This window comes from Phyllobates terribilis, unplaced genomic scaffold (genome assembly GCF_046119375.1).
Source record: "Phyllobates terribilis strain yellow unplaced genomic scaffold, ASM4611937v1 Scaffold_12__6_contigs__length_324123572, whole genome shotgun sequence".
Lineage (NCBI taxonomy): Eukaryota > Metazoa > Chordata > Amphibia > Anura > Dendrobatidae > Phyllobates > Phyllobates terribilis.
This window is the reverse complement of record NW_027362772.1, coordinates 304647852-304664559: the sequence shown is the minus strand read 5'-3', so window position 1 is coordinate 304664559 and position 16708 is coordinate 304647852. Positions and strand designations below refer to the sequence as shown.

At 49.1% G+C, this 16708-nt stretch overlaps 1 protein-coding gene across 1 annotated transcript in view; it reads left to right on the top strand.

Annotated features, from left to right (window-relative positions):
* LOC141172794 (uncharacterized) overlaps nt 1-16468 on the top strand; it is a 99961-nt gene extending 83493 nt beyond the window's left edge. Inside the window, exon 24 of the mRNA XM_073657314.1 lies at nt 15597-16468. Coding sequence (XP_073513415.1) covers nt 15597-15740 — 144 coding nt within the window. The 3' untranslated portion in view covers nt 15741-16468. The remainder of the gene's footprint in view (nt 1-15596) is intronic.
* The last annotated feature ends 240 nt before the right edge of the window (nt 16469-16708 follow it).

The following is a 16708-nucleotide window of genomic DNA, read 5'->3' as shown; positions in this document are numbered from 1 at the left end:
CCGACCTGGGTCAGAGGGCCAACCCCCAGGCATAAGGTCATCAGGCCCGTCTAATTGGCGTGATAAGTACGTGGGAGGATGCCCGGTCTTACCCGTAGTGCTGGACGGTATCCCCATGAGTGCACTGCTGGACACCGGGTCTCAAGTGACTACCATCCCCTATGTACTTTTCAAGCGGTACTGGAGTGACGCTGACATAACCCGCTATCCAGACGATGACTTAAGCATCATTGCCAGCCAACCCGTGCCGCAGGTGGGGTTCAGAGAAATGACCATCAAGATTGGTAAGGTGGAGCTGCCGGCACAGGGAGTGATCATTATGGACATTGACCGTCGTGAAAGTCACCCTAAAATAACCTTGGGTACTAATGTGATTGAAAACTGTCTTTCAGAAGTAATTGTGATTTTGCAGCAGGTGGCGGTGAATGCTAGTTCCAGCCAACAGAGGGTCCTCCAGAAAGAGATAAGAGCCCTGATGAGACGGCAACAGGTAGAACTGTCTGGTGGTGAGATCGGTAGCGTGAGGATGAGCGACCCGTTCCCCATTGCCATGCCTCCCAAAAGTGAAATGATGATCTGGTGTCGGACTGCAATCGGGTTGAGAGGCAGAGACTACCAAGCCATGGTAGAACCCGTGTACTCAGACAGCAGGCCCACCATTTTGACAGCCCGGGGGGTGGTTGATGTCCGTCATGAGAGGGTGCCCGTTCGCATTCTTAACATTGGGGAGAGGGAGGTACACTTACCCAGGTACGCTACACTTGCCAAACTGTTTGCTGTTGAGCACAAAGCTATCAGGGCCGTGGAACCTTTGCCTCCATCTCCTCAGGCGGAGGGTAATGGCTCCCAGAAACAACAGGAGGACTGGTGCCAGAAACTCCATGTGGGTGCTGACTCCACTCCCCTGCACCAAAAACAAGGAGTATACCGGGTGGTTCAGGAGTACGAGAGAATTTTTAGCAAGCACCCGCTAGACTTCGGCAGAGTAAGAGGGATAGAACACCATATCCCCACGGGGAGCCACCCACCAATAAAAGAGAGACACAGGCCTGTACCCCCTGCACATTATCAGAACGCAAAGGGTATGCTGAGAGAAATGAAAGAAGCTGGGGTCATTAGAGACAGCTGTAGCCCCTGGGCAGCTCCCTTAGTTTTGGTAAAAAAGAAAGACGGTACCATGAGAATGTGCGTGGACTATAGACAAATCAATCGTATCACCCATAAAGATGCGTACCCGTTACCTAGGATAGAGGAGTCTTTAGCAGCTCTAAAATCAGCTAATTTCTTCTCTACTTTGGACCTTACTAGCGGGTACTGGCAGGTTCCTGTGGCAGAGGCTGATAAGGAGAAGATCGCCTTCACCACCCCGATGGGACTGAGTGAGTTCAACTTTATGCCCTTCGGGCTCTGCAACACACCAGGGACCTTCCAGAGGCTGATGGAATGCTGTCTAGGGCACCGAAACTCCTTTACCTGGACGACGTGATCGTCTATTCGAAGACTTACGAGGACCATCTAAAGCACTTGGCCGAGGTGTTCGAAGCCCTGGCAGGCTACGGCCTGAAAGTGAAGCCTTTAAAGTGCCACCTGTTAAAACCGAAGGTCCAGTACCTAGGACACGTGGTGAGTGCAGAGGGAGTAGCCCCCGACCCCGACAAAGTTACAGCCATCAAGAGCTGGCCAAGCCCCTCTAACATCAAAGAAGTGAGGCAATTCCTCGGGTTGGTAGGCTACTACCGAAGGTTCATCCCCGGGTTCACTAAGATGGCAGCCCCTATGCAGGACCTCCTGATAGGGCAATCTAAATCCAGAAGTCACAAGCCACCCTTCAAGTGGGACAGGCCGGAAGAGGAGTCCTTCCGCCAGTTGAAGATGGCCCTCAATGGGGATGAGATCCTGGCCTACCCCGATTATGGCCAGCCTTTTATCCTCCACACAGATGCCAGTAATGTGGGACTGGGAGCCGTACTGTCACAGAACCAACAGGGCAGAGAAAGGATGATCGCGTATGCCAGCCGGAAGCTGAGGCCCACTGAAAGAAACCCGGAGAATTACAGCTCCTTCAAGCTAGAATTCTTGGCAGTGGTGTGGGCCGTCACGGAACGGTTTAAGCATTACTTGGCCTCCGCAAAGTTCACCGTGTACACGGACAACAACCTGTTGATGCATCTGGACAATGCAAGACTAGGTGCTCTAGAACAGCGGTGGATGGCCCGGCTATCCAATTATGACTTCGCAATCAAATACCTTGCAGGCAGAACCAACGCAGAAGCCCTATCAAGAATGCCCCACCTACCTGAAGGAGAAGACGACTCGGAAGAGCTGGAGGAAATAGAGCTCCCTGCGTTCCACCGGTATGGGGCCACTCAGTATTCTCACCGGGTAAGAGACAAAGACTTAACCACCGTCATGTTCAACCCCTTACCCCACCACGGCTGGGCTGAAACGCAAGATAGCGACCCTGCAATACGCCTGGTGAAAGACATGTTAACCCAGGAAGACGCTAGCCCTGGCCCGGACGCTCCAGAGGAAGCCAAGCAGATATGGAAGGAGAAAAGCAGGCTATTCCTCTACGAGGGTAAGCTGTGCAGAAGGCTTGTCAACCACCGGACGCACGAGCTGACCTGGCAGATATTGGTCCCAAGGCGAGATGCAGCAATGGTCCTGGAGGCCTACCATGACAGAGCGGGACACTTCGGGTGGAAGAAACTGGAGTTCCTACTGAGAGAGCGGTTCTACTGGGTCGGCATGAGAAGGGCCATCGAGAAGTGGAGCAGGGACTGCGGCCCATGTCACCTCAGAAGGAAGGACCGTACCAGCCAGCAGACACCCTTGAGGCCCATCGTCACCAGGCAGCCTCTTGAGCTGGTAACTCTGGACCATGTGAAGTTGGCTCCAAGCCGGTCCGGCTACGTCTATGCCCTCACGATTGTGGACCATTACTCCCGGTTCCTGGTAGTGGTTCCTGTTAAAGACCTGACAGCCCAAACAGCGGCCAGAGCCTTCCAACAACACTTCTGCCGTCCACATGGGTATCCGGAACAGGTCTTGACAGATCAAGGTCCAGCGTTTAAGGCTGAAGTATTCCAGGAGTTCTGCAACCTCTACGGCTGTAGGAAGATTCGGACAACGCCTTACCACCCGCAAACCAACGGGCTGTGTGAGAAAATGAACAATATCGTCATCGATCTCCTCAAGACGTTACCCTTGGAAGAACGCAGCCTGTGGCCGGAGAAGCTGCCAGACCTGATTGATTTGTACAACCATATCCCGGTGAATGCTACAAATTGCACCCCGGCTTACCTGATGCGAGCAAGACCAGGTAAACTGCCGATAGACCTGGAGATGGGAGTCCTGACACCCGATGACACCTCCCCAGACGCGGACTGGGATATGGAACGGCGGCTACAGTACAAGAAGGTACAGGAGAGTGTGGAGAGGAGTCTGGCTCAAGCGAGAGAAAAGCAAGAGAGGCTCTTCAACCAACACGCCCCTGCTGGTCCCCTGGAACCTGGTGAGCAGGTCCTGAAGCGGAAGAGAAGGCTTCACAAGCTGGATGACCAGTGGGAAAGAGACCCGTACACAGTACTACAGTCTGACCACAACAACCCGAAGGTATGTGTGATTACCAAGGATGGAGGAGAAACCACTAGCACCGTCTCCAGAGACCACCTAAAACGGTGCCCCGAGCAACTACAGAGTCCAAATGAAGATCAAGATGACCTTGAACCCGCAGAGGACAAGGAAGAGATGATCAGCACAGTTCTCGGAGAGTTCCCCCGGACCTGGACTCAGATAAATAGCGCAATAGTGGTACCCGTCCTACACTTCCTTCAGCCTACCCAGCAGGAGCCTACAGGAGGACAGGAAGAACAAGAAGAGCAAGCGGCCCCAGAGGCGGAAGAACCCACGCCAGCAGCCCAGGAGAGTCAACCCTCTGCTGACAGTGAGCCTGCCATGCCTGCGGTAAGCCAAAGAACTTGTGGACAGCTGCCTGCCCTGCCTATGAACCTCGCTAGTAGCGGCACCCTCAATGATAGTAGGGAAAGCCAGGTTGGTCCCCCACCAGACAGTGGGTTAAGGAGGTCAACCAGGAGCACTAGGGGTCAAACACCAGCTCGCTGGAGGATATAAGTACAAGATCTAAAATGTACAATGTATATATTTAATATGTTTGTTACCTGTAACTAATAGTGTTTTCTCCAGTTTTTCTGCATATATGGACTGACAGGTTATGAACTTTGGATAACCGGAACTACATTGTGAATAGTTGCACTTGGTGCCTTTTGCGAAGACTGCCACGGAAGAAAAACCTGTCTGGTTTGGCCCCGTGTGGTCTAAAGTAGATAGCTTCGCCTTGCAGCCACGCCCAGGGCCAATGCTTGGGGTTTGCTTTGGACAGGTCCCCGCACCGTTTAAGACTTCGCCTTACTGGGTGAAACGGACACCCGGTCACAGACCACACTGTGACCTAAAGAACTCAATACGTGGTGGTGTTTGTTGTTTTCTTCTTTGTTGTGTTTATGTTATAATTTATGCCCTGTATTCGTGTTTCTTGTTTAGTCCCGGAGTACTAAGCTTTACTAGGGGGAATGTGTCACCCCAGGCCTGTATGCCACAAACATTTAAGGCTGTGTCTGAGAGCAGGAGGGAGGTTCTCTGGTCAGGGACCATTAGCATGCAGCACCTCCTGTCCAAGGCCAGTAGGGGGAGCAGGCTGCCCCTATAAAAGCTGGTACTGAGGGCAGGGTTAGGGAGACCAGGACCCACTTCTGAAGCTTCCAGAAGGGTTCCCAGAAGAGAGGGACAGGTCAGCCGCAGCTGAGGAGTCCAGGAGGCATAGGAGGAACAGCAAGCCAGGGACAGAGGCGATGAGAGCCGGTCCTGGCAGAGAGAGAACTACACAACCGGACACTGGGGTCCGAGGCTGTCAGGGTTGCAAGTCCTGCAGCAGATAACCAACCCGCAAGGGATTTCAGGTTCCTTGGCCTGAGAAGCCTGGAGGCTCCGCCACACAGAGGGACCGGTACAGCACGGAGAAGCTACAGGTACCTAAGGCCCGAGTCGCAAGCCATACAGGCGTAGTACACGGCCAGCTCAGGGACGTGGGCTATCACACCACTAAAGGGGGAGATAGTCAGCAATGGCAGAGAGAGAACGGTAGGCCTACCCACTCACCCTGACCAGTAGAGCTCGCCCGAATGCCCTCAGACACCCAGGTCCATTCCTACCCTGTACTCCTGGTGGGTCAGTGATAAGATCTGCAGTAAAAGACCCTGGACTGCATTATTGGACTCTGTGTGGTTACTGCTGCGCCTGCACCATCACCCCCCAGCATCCTATTACACTGCCCTGAGGCTGCACTCTTCCCTTGGGGAGTTATCCTATCGCTGTGCTGCACATCTACATCAGCCTCAGCGGTCTGCCTTGCAGCGGCGGTGCTCCCTGACCGCAATCCACGGGTGGCGTAGTCGGACTTTCAAAACCTACAAATACACTGTCACAGCATTTGCTCTGACCACCCTGAGCCACGGGACCGGGTCGCCACTACTACTCCCAGCATCGCCCTGAAGCCCCGTTCTGAGTGCCCCACGGCCCAGGGGGCGAGTCACTGGATCATCAGATATTCTGTATTATACCATGGTTATAAAACCGTATTGATCTGTGTTTATGTGTGTATATATATATATATATATTTATGTATATGAATAATTGTCACACTATATACACAGAATCAGTCCTACACTGGACGCCTTCCTGCAGAACTGACTAATGCAGACTCGCTTTTTGCAAATTATTAATGGATGTTCTCTTTTCAGTTTAAAAAATCTCGTAAAATGCTCAGATTGCATTAAAAGATAAAAGTAGTAATAGTCCCCTCACCGACTCCCGCTGCTTCCAATACCGCACCAGTCTTTACCTTCTGCAGTGATCATGTCCCAACTTGGGAACTTGTGAACGCAACAGCCAAACACTGTAAGGACGTTTACTAGTGAAATTACTACTTACATTTTTTTAACGATCTCTGAATAATAATTGTTATTTCTATAGCGCCAACATATTCTGCTGCACTTTACTTGTACAGACAATAAAGACATAAGAGAGTAACACATAACTCATCAGATACCAAGCAGAGTGAGGTTTCTGTCCGCAAGCTACAATCTATGAGGAAATAGGGGAGACACGAAAGGTGAATGGTAAAAAGTTCCTTGTATTGTACAGTCCAGCCATAAATATAATAAATCGAGTATTCAAATAACACTGCATGATCTGGTCACCAGCCAAAATGTGTACTGTACAGACACAAAGGGCTATTAAATGCATGGAGGGTGTGTGAACAAATGCTTGGAGGGACAAGATTTGGAAGAAAATTTTGTATGAGCAAAACTGGAATAGTTACATAAGTGAGGTAATACGCCAGTCTAAAGAAGGGAGTTTTCAGGGCACGGTTAAAACTGTAGGTATTGGGAATTAATCGAATTATCCTGGGTAGTGCATTCCAGAGAAGTGGCGCAGCACACAAGAAGTTTTGGAGACAGGAGTGGGAGGTTTGAATTATTGAGAATGTTAGTCTTGGGTCATTAGCAGAACAGAGGGTATGAGTAGGGTGATAGTGAGAGATGAGGGAGGAGATATAGGGCGGTGCTGAACTGTGGAGAGCTTTGTGGGTGAGAGTGATACTTTTTTATTGGATTCTGTAGCGATGGGTAACCAGTGTAATGACTGGCACAAGGTGGAGGCATCGGTGTAGCGGTTGGAGAGGAATACGATCCAGCTTGCTGCATTCAGGACGGATTGGAAAGGGGAGAGTTTAGTAAGAGGGAGACCGATTAGTAGAGAGTTGCAATAGTCCAGACGAGAATGAATAAGAGCAACAGTAAGAGTTTTGGCAGAGTCTGAACCCTTTGTAATAAAAAAATGCATGCAAGATATTTCCTTTAAGGATATAGACCTCTTCAAAAGCAATTTTTGCAATTGGGTGTCATTAAAAATTTTTTACAATTTCCAGGCACTTTGTTTAACTTGCAACATTGCTGGTTACAGAATAAATTGAGAATCCGTCTTTGAGCTGACAGTTTATTACTCTTATCTTTCTTCTGAGCTCATCTCAGGTGATTTATGTCTATATCAAAGTTGAACGCAACTTATATGTGATCTGTGGTCATAATTCAGCTGAGAGGAGCTCAGAAAAAAAGACAGAAAAGAATTACAAACGCCATGTTAGAATGTCACGTGCAACGCAAAAATTTTAAGAGGAACCAGTTTATTATTATTATTATTATTATTAATTATTATAGCGCCATTTATTCCATGGCGCTTTACATGTGAAAAAGGGGTATAATACAAGAACAATTACAATAATCTTGAAAACAATGTGACCACGACTGGTACAGGAGGAGCGAGGACCCTGCCCGCGAGGGCTCACAATCTACAAGAGATGGGTGAGGATACAGTAGGTGAGGGTAGAGATGGTCGTGCAGCGGTATGGTGGAGCGGTGGTTACTGCAGGTTGTAGGATTGTCGGAAGAGGTGGGTCTTTAGGTTCCTTTTGAAGGTTTCCACGGTAGGCGAGAGTCTGATACGTTGGGGTAGAGAGTTCCAGAGTAGGGGGGAAGCACGGGAGAAATCTTGTATGCTATTGTGGGAGGAGGAGATAAGAGAGGAGTAGAGAAGGAGATCTTGTGAGGATCGGAGGTTGCGTGCGGGTATGTAACGGGAGACTAGGTCAGAGATATATGGAGGAGACAGGTTGTGAATGGCTTTGTATGTCATGGTTAGGGTTTTGAACTGGAGTCTCTGAGCAATGGGGAGCCAGTGAAGAGATTGACAGAGAGGAGAGGCCGGGGAATAGCGGGTGGACAGGTTGATTAGTCGAGCAGCAGAGTTTAGGATAGATTGGAGGGGTGCGAGAGTGTTAGAGGGGAGGCCACAGAGCAGGAGGTTGCAGTAGTCAAGGCGGGAGATGATGAGGGCGTGCACTAGTGTTTTTGCAGATTCATGGTTGAGGAATGTGCGGATCCAGGAGATATTTTTGAGTTGGAGTTGGCAGGAAGTGGAAAGGGTTTGGATATGTAGTTTGAAGGAAAGTTCAGAGTCCAGGGTTACCCCAGTTATTTAATTCATGATGGCCAAACCAAAGGCATCATGAATCACAGCCTGGTTGCATGATTGCAGCCATATTATTTTCGGAAAATCTCTGTAACATCCCTGGCGGCATGCTGGCATGGTTTACCACCTTCCACCATGCAAGACCGCCATCTTACCTTTCAGTCCTGGCTGCACACTTTGCTCCAGTACCTGCTGTGTGCATGTCTCTTGTCTGTTTACTTAGGGTGGTGGCGCTGTTACTGCCTGATTCTTATAGTTACTGTGTGCGTACTCCTTATGCGTCCCCAGCCTATTGTTGTGAGTCACTGGATACTTAAACCCCCTCAACCCAGTAGGAGGTTCCTGAGCAACTTTTCTTTCAGTGTGTTCTGTGCAACTGAGTTGCCAGGTCCTGTCCTGTATCTTGTCTGTTTCCGCCACCCTGGGGGCTGAGTACCCAGGCCTGTTACCTGAATCTGTGACTTCTAGTCTGTTCCGCCACCCTGGGGGCTTTATACCCAGGCCCGTTATCTGTATCTGTGACTTCTAGTCTGTTTCCGCCACCCTGGGGGCTGAGTTCCCAGGCTCGTTCCTGTATCTTGTTCCGGGTTCAGTTCCTGTCTGAACTGTGTCCTAGCCCGTTACCTGTTTGTCTCTATGGCCGTACCTGCCCTTTTCCTGCAGTGTCTGAACCTCCACCTAACTACAACTTGCTGTTTCTGTACTTTTGTTTGTGAGTTTTGTGTCCACTCGCTACTTCATTGTAAGTACCTTGTGTGTATCTGGTTCTGCTTGTCCCGTTTCCCTGCCTCCGTATCTACCTCCTGTGTTCTAACTATCTTCCTGTATTTTCCAGTCTGTTCCATGTGAACAGAGCCCTGTCCTGTCTGCCTGCACCTTCTGCTCTGCTCTGCTTGTCCACCGCACCTGCGGTTTCACTCTGCTCTGCTTATCCACCGCACCTGCGGTTTCGCTCTGCTCTGCTTGTCCACCGCACCTGCGGTTTCGCTCTGCTCTGCTTGTCCACCGCACCTGCGGTTTCGCTCTGCTCTGCTTGTCCACCGCACCTGCGGTTTCACTCTGCTCTGCTTGTCCACCGCACCTGCGGTTTCGCTCTGCTCTGCTTGTCCACCGCACCTGCAGTTTCACTCTGCTCTGCTTGTCCACTGCACCTGCGGTTTCGCTCTGCTCTGCTTGTCCACCGCACCTGCGGTTTCGCTCTTCTCTGCTTATCCACCGCACCTGCGGTTTCGCTCTGCTCTGCTTGTCCACCGCTCCTGCGGTTTCGCTCTGCTCTGCTTATCCACCGCACCTGCGGTTTCGCTATGCTCTGCTTGTCCACCGCACCTGCGGTTTCGCTCTGCTCTGCTTGTCCACCGCACCTGCGGTTTCGCTCTGCTCTGCTTGTCCACCGCACCTGCTATTTTGCTCTGCTCTGCTCCGCTTGTCCTCCGCACCTGCGGTTCTGCTCTGCTAGTCCACCGCACCCGCGGCTCTGTTCCTGTATCCCAGTCTGTACTGGTTCCTATCCAGCCTGCGTTCCTACCTGCCAGTATCTGCCAGTCTGCATGCCTGCCATGCCTGCCAGTACCTGCCTCTCTGCATACCAGCCGTGCCTGCCAGTACCCGCCTGTCTGCATACCAGCCGTGCCTGCCAGTACCCACCTGTCTGCATACCAGCTGTGCCTGCCCATTCCTGCATTCCCGGTGTGGGTCAACAGCTGTGACCGGGGTCTGACCTGGAGTAGCACCTGGTTCCTTTGCTCGGTTCCTCCCTGGTTTACGGAGTCGACTGAGCCGCCGTGCGACCTTGGTCGGACCAAGTTGATACTTAGTCACGCTCCTCCAGGCACTCCTCGGTTCATGGTCCAGTGGGATCACTAACCACGCTCACACCATTCAGTCCAGGCGTGTGCGTAACAGTTTTCTCAGGCCATGGTCCCCATTGAACCCCATGGCCCTTCGCTCTCGGAGACATTTGAATTCTTGTTTGGCGAATACATGCACCAAGGAAAATTTTTTCTCAAGCTGAGGTCCAGTCGATTTACGCACCAGCCCAAATGGAGCTATCAGCACTCGTTCCTGCGGATTCACCACGATACTACCGGGATCCAAAACAAAGCCGTGTGTTTGTGGAGCAATGTATGCTGCATTTCAAATTCTATGCTCACTATTTTCCCACTGATCGGGTTAAAGTAGCATTTATGATGTCCTACTTAGCGGGTGATGCCTTGAATTGGATCACCCCCCTATGGGAAGCATGGGATCCTATCGTCTCTGACCTGCAGGCCTTCCTGGTGGCCTTTCTAATAGTCTTCGATGACCGTAACCCTGAGGCTTCTGTTAAAGCTTCCCTTCCCAATATCCTGGAGCAGTCCCGATGGGTGATGCGTGTAGGTAGCCCACCAGCTCTCAAGCCTGAAAAGACTGCTGCCTACACAGAATCCACACAGGATGATAATGTTCCACAGAATACTTCTCTTCCCAACCTCAAGAGGCAGTCCAGACGTGCAAGGTGTAGAGGTAAACTGTCACGCCAGGTTCTGTCCTCCCAAAGACCTCCTGTTCCCCAGCCTGTAGAGGCAGCTATCCGCACAGAATCCATGAAGGATGACCATGTTCGTCAGGCAAAGCAGAGGCCGGAACTCAGTCACAAAATCGGATTGCGGTTTCGCTGCGGTTGTTTGGGACACCCTGATGGTCTTTGTCCAGCGAAGGTTGGAGAATCCCAAGACATTAGGCCTGTAGGAGAGGCTGCCCTTGGCGTTAGTGTTTCCTCTCCACAGATGACCGTGACTGTCTCCATGGCAAGTGAAGGCCTCGGATTAACTGGAAGTTTCGGGCGTAAAGCCTTGAAGAGTCGGTGTCTGATTCCCGTCCGACAACTCCAGAATCCGGTATGGGCATTGTCAGCGGAAGGACGAGCCCTACTCAGAAACAGTCAAAATATGTCTGTTCAAATTAAGCTCCAGATTGGAGCATTACACATGAAGATGTTCACATTCCAGGTGCTGTCTGGTTTACCCACAGGTCGTCCAGAGCCGAGAGATCTAGTGCCGCTCAGGCCTGGAGATCCTGTATGGTGTTTCCTGGGGGACTGCTGAGGTACAAGGGGTGTCCAGTCCCCATATCTTCAGGACAGTCAGCAGTGTCCTCTTCTTCACCAGATCTGCTAGTCGCTGACTCGCTGTGCGCTGAAATCTCCGAAGGAGGGGAGGCGGAGGCATTGTCCCCACACAGTCTCGACGATTTTACCAATGATCTGGCTTCAGGTACCACATGGCCTCGCAGACGTGTCATCTCAGAAACCAGACTGAAGTTGGTCCCTAAGCAAGGATCCTCCATCTATAATAAATCTGGCAATAAGTCCATCAAGGCGGTGGCTACCTCCAAGTCTCTGCACCCCTCCAACCAGGCGGAGGACTTCCAGTTGTCTCTTGAATCCTTCGGGGTGCTACCTGAGAACAAATGGAGAGAGACCTTTCTGCTCCCTGTACCTGGTACTTCGGCCACTTCATCCAGTAAGCTTGGCAAAGTGTACTTCAAGGCGGTGGTTACCCCCGAGTCTCTGCACCCCTCCAACCCGGTGGAGGATCTCCAGTTGTCCCGTGAATCCTTTGGGGTGCTACCCGATATTAACAAATGGAGAGAGACTTTCCCGTGTCCTGTTCCTGATACTTCACCCACTTCATCTGTTGCTGAGGATAGCTCGATGGGAGGAAGCATCCTAGTCACCAAGATGGTGAGACCAGTTTCGTTCCCTCTAGTGGACAGAAGAGGTAATCTTCTTGAAGCGAAGGATCGGCCTCCAAATTCTCTGCAGAAAATCCTTGCAGGCTTGAAGAAGAGGGGGCGTAAAGGGGGGGTACTGTAACATCCCTGGCGGCGTGCTGGCATGGTTTACCACCTCCCACCATGCAAGACCGCCATCTTACCTATCAGTCCTGGCTTCACACTTTGCTCCAGTACCTGCTGTGTGCATGTCTCTTGTCTGATTGCTTAGGGTGGCAGCGTGGTTACTGCCTGATTCTTATAGTTACTGTGTGCGCACTCCTTATGCGTCCCCAGCCTATTGTTGTGAGTCACTGGATACTTAAACCCCCTCAACCCAGTAGGAGGTTCCTGAGCAACTCTTTATTTGAGTGTGTTCTGTGCAACTGAGTTGCCAGGTCCTGTCCTGTATCTTGTCTGTTTCCGCCACCCTGGGGGCTGGGTACCCAGGCCTGTTACCTGAATCTGTGACTTCTAGTCTGTTCCGCCACCCTGGGGGCTGAGTTCCCAGGCTCTTTCCTGTATCTTGTTCCGGGTTCAGTTCCTGTCTGAACTGTGTCCTAGCCCGTTACCTGTTTGTCTCTATGTCTTTACCTGCCCTTTTCCTGCAGTGTCTGAACCTGCACCTAACTCCAACTCGTTGTCTCTGTACTTCTGTTTGTGAGTTTTGTGTCCACTCGATACTTCATTGTAAGTACCTTGTGTGTATCTGGTTCTGCTTGTCCCGTTTCCCTGCCTCCGTATCTACTTCCTGTGTTCTAACTATCTTCCTGTATTTTCCAGTCTGTTCCATGTGAACAGAGCCCTGTCCTTTCTGCCTGCACCTTCTGCTCTGCTCTGCTTGTCCACTGCACCTGCGGTTTCGCTCTGCTCTGCTTGTCCACCGCACCTGCGGTTTTGCTCTGCTCTGCTTGTCCACCGCACCCACGGTTTTGCTCTGCTCTGCTTGTCCACCGCACCTGCGGTTTCGCTCTGCTCTTCTTGTCCACCGCACCTGCGGTTACGCTCTGCTCTGCTTGTCCACCGCACCTGCGGTTTCGCTCTGCTCTGCTTGTCCACCGCACCTGCAGTTTCGCTCTGCTCTGCTTGTCCACCGCACCTGCGGTTTTGCTCTTCTCTGCTTGTCCACCACACCTGCGGTTTCGCTCTGCTCTGCTTATCCACCGCACCTGCTGTTTCGCTCTTCTCTGCTTGTCCACCGCACCTGCGGTTTCGCTCTGCTCTGCTCCACTTGTCCTCCGCACCTGCGGTTCTGCTCTGCTAGTCCACCGCACCCGCGGCTCTGTTCCTGTATCCCAGTCTGTACTGGTTCCTATCCAGCCTGCTTTCCTACCTGCCAGTATCTGCCAGTCTGCATACCTGCCGTGCCTGCCAGTACCCGCCTGTCTGCATACTAGCTGTGCCTGCCAGTACCCACCTGCCTGCATACCAGCTGTGCCTGCCCGTTCCTGCGTTCTCGGTGTGGGTCAACAGCTGTGACCGGGGTCTGACCTGGAGTAGCACCTGGTCCCTCTGTTCCTCCCTGGTTCACGGAGTCGACTGAGCCGCCGTGCGACCTTAGTCGAACCGAGTTGATACTTAGTCACGCACCTCCAGGTACTCCTCGGTTCATGGTCCAGTGGGATCACTAACAACGCTTACGCCAGTCAGTCCGGGCGTGTGCGTAACAATCTCCAGCATTTCAGAGCAAATATTGTTAGAGAATCCGGCCTGGGACTAGACTAGTTCAGCTCCTTCCCTGCACCTGGTGATGGATAAGTCTCTCCCTTATGTGTACATAGGTGGAGATCTGTCAATCACCTGCTGCTGTGCTGGGAAGAGATCTTCTAACTATATTTTCTAAGAATTCTCTGAGCTTTCCACAGAATGATTTACAGTACCTGGCTACAATTAAATAAAATAAAAGGGATAACAAAAGAAAAAATACTAAACCTGATGCCATGGAAATTGCTCAGAGCTTAGCGGAGAGAAGTATTCTTTAGGAAAACGAACAGAACCCACAGCAAGCTGTACCTTCCAGGACTGACTATTGACCAAAACCCAAACTCTGAATTTTATTAGATCAAGGTTATGCCCACATACCTCCCCTTCATTAGCACATTTGGGGGCTGATGGTGGGATGTACTAGATCTTTTAGAAGTTTGAGATCTCCAACTTTCAGGATATCTTCACCCCTGGAGGTCCCAGGTGTCAGATATTGTGGTCATGTTTCTTATTGTGATTTTATCTGGCATGGATAGCATCATGCATCTCTCCGATATTTGAACAGAGGAAGCTAATTCCTTTGAACAGAGGAAGCCCCTGTACTTCTCTGCCTCTGAGTACATGAATCCTAGGCTTGTTGGCTGGTTCTCATCAAATCTCCCTGTTGTAATTACCTGTTCATAACATGAGATCCTACTTCAATGGAAGTTGAAGTGTCAACTTTTTCTCACTTCCCCAGTTATAATTAGTCCCATATTTTCAATGAGAGTGAATGTCCCCTCTCCAGTGATGTATTTATGGATTTTACCATTTTTCTCTGCGACAGACAGGTTCCCTTGAATGAAGCCCAATTGCAAACATTATTTTTATCCCCAACTATATACATTTAAGAGCACAAAAATCTTTAAAGAAATGTTATATGATAAAATATATAAATTATACTTGCTGCATGTGATATGTGGAAACCTCACACAACTAAGTGCTTAAGTGATAAATGTGTTGGGCTGTGTTGACATCTACATCATGATTTCCATTTCTCATGGAAATCCAGGATCTATCGCACATCGGACACTGAAGCAACATGACGGCCGCCATTGGCCTCTGTAGGGTCATCAGGTTTAGATCTGCATTCAGCAACATTTGCTCAAACACAGCAGAATCTGCAATTCAGACTCCATCTCCCTTCGGGCACATGTTTGTTTATTTTTTCCTCCTCAGTCAGAATGCTTTATTCAATTATTCAGCAATTTTTGGTAGAAATACTACATTATGCTAGAAAAATATTTAGATTTGAGAGTCCTCAGTGGTTGATACCTTTTAATGGTTAACTGAAAAGATGGTAACAAATTGCAAGCTTTCGAGACTACGCAGGTCTCTTCATCAGGCTAGCATACCACAAAATCTGAAGAGTCACATATTTATACACAATAAGACACACAAGAAAGAAAAAAATGCAATAGGTAAGACAGGTGATGAAAAGCAGAGTTATTATGGAAGAGATAAACAGTTCTGGCTATAAATGTTTTAGCAGTTAATAGATAAGGAGTGTGAAGGTTTTATTGTCCTGTGACTAGGTCCAGTGTTGTGATGGCCTCACAGGTCTGAGGAGCACATTCCTTAGTTGATGTAGAATGACATAAATCCATGCAACACATTCATTCCTGCTCTGAAAGTGTTAAAGGTCATCATCAGTTTATATTCTGAGACCCTCCTTTCTCTCTGAGATTTGAAGTTACCTTTTAATACCAGTAATTTCATATCTTTTATGCTGTGATCAGGGGAACAAAAATGCTTGGCTACAGGCAGATCTATTCTTTTTTCTTTTATTGTGTGGCGATGATGATTCATCCTTGTTCTAAGTTTTTGCCCTGTCTCCCCTACATAAAGACCCCCAGCTGAATATTTGGTACATATAATTAAGTACACTACATTAGATGTGATACAGCTGAACGTACCTGGGATCTTATAGTCCTGATGTGAATTGGGAATCTTTATCTGCCTGTAGCAGAAACTTATGGAGATTTGTTTTGTAGTTTAATAGGATGGCGGAGAAGAGAGACCTGGCGGTACTGCTGGAAATACAGAGGCGGCATACATCCGAAAAGATCAGCGCTGCAGAACGTGAGCTGCTTTATCTGCATCCGCCTGACACTTTGGGTTACAACCGGGATAAGTGACTTTTTTTTTATGTGACTACCATGGTGTAGATACATGTGAAGCGTGGATGCAGCCACGAGTTCTGGAGTTAAAGGAATTTACAGGAAATAACATTTAATCATTGGGTATGGTCACACATTTTTGCTGTGATTTTTTTCCCAGCTGTGAAAATACACACAATCGGCAGAAAAACAAAACAATAATTCCATGTTAAAATGTGTGTGTTTTTGATGCATTTTTTTTTTTTTATTTATGCATTTTTTTTTCCGGCTCAGCCTCATTGATCTAACTTTGGAAAGCACAGTAACACACTGAAAGAATTAACATGCTGTAATTTAAAAAAAAAAAACTTGCAGGACAAAAAAAACAGAAAGATGCAACTTCTTATTGCGTTTTCAGAACTCTCATTTATCTAATTCATTTTGCGACAACTGTAAAATGCTGCATTTTTCTATCCTAAAAGAGTGGACAGAAAAAAAAAGCTATGGATTTTCTGCAGTGAATTCACAACTTTTCTGCTTTTGAAATCTGCACGCATTAGACATAGATTTTGTTGGCGATTTTTTTGAGAATATTATACCCCATGTTTTGCAAAGGTGAAGTCTGCACAATGAATTGACAGGCCGAGGATTTCAAAATCTGCATTACAGGTCGATTTACACACAGACAATTTGTGCAATGTGTACATTCGTGACATTTCACTCAATAACGTGGCCGGTGTTGTTACCATCCTGATTTTTCACACACTAATATGCAAGTAAAATTCTCACCAATTATAAACCGTGTGCAATCACTCATAATTTAAGAAAGGTTTTGATTGCCTGCCTGCCATTTTCAATACTTTTGCTGTCAGTACCTGGCAATATTCTGCATGTGTAACAGGTCTTACAGCTGGATGTTTGCTACAGTTGCATCCAGTCTAGACAATCCTCTGGACTTAAGCTGATACATTTTACTTATACCGGTACAAAGTAGCAAATTATCCAGG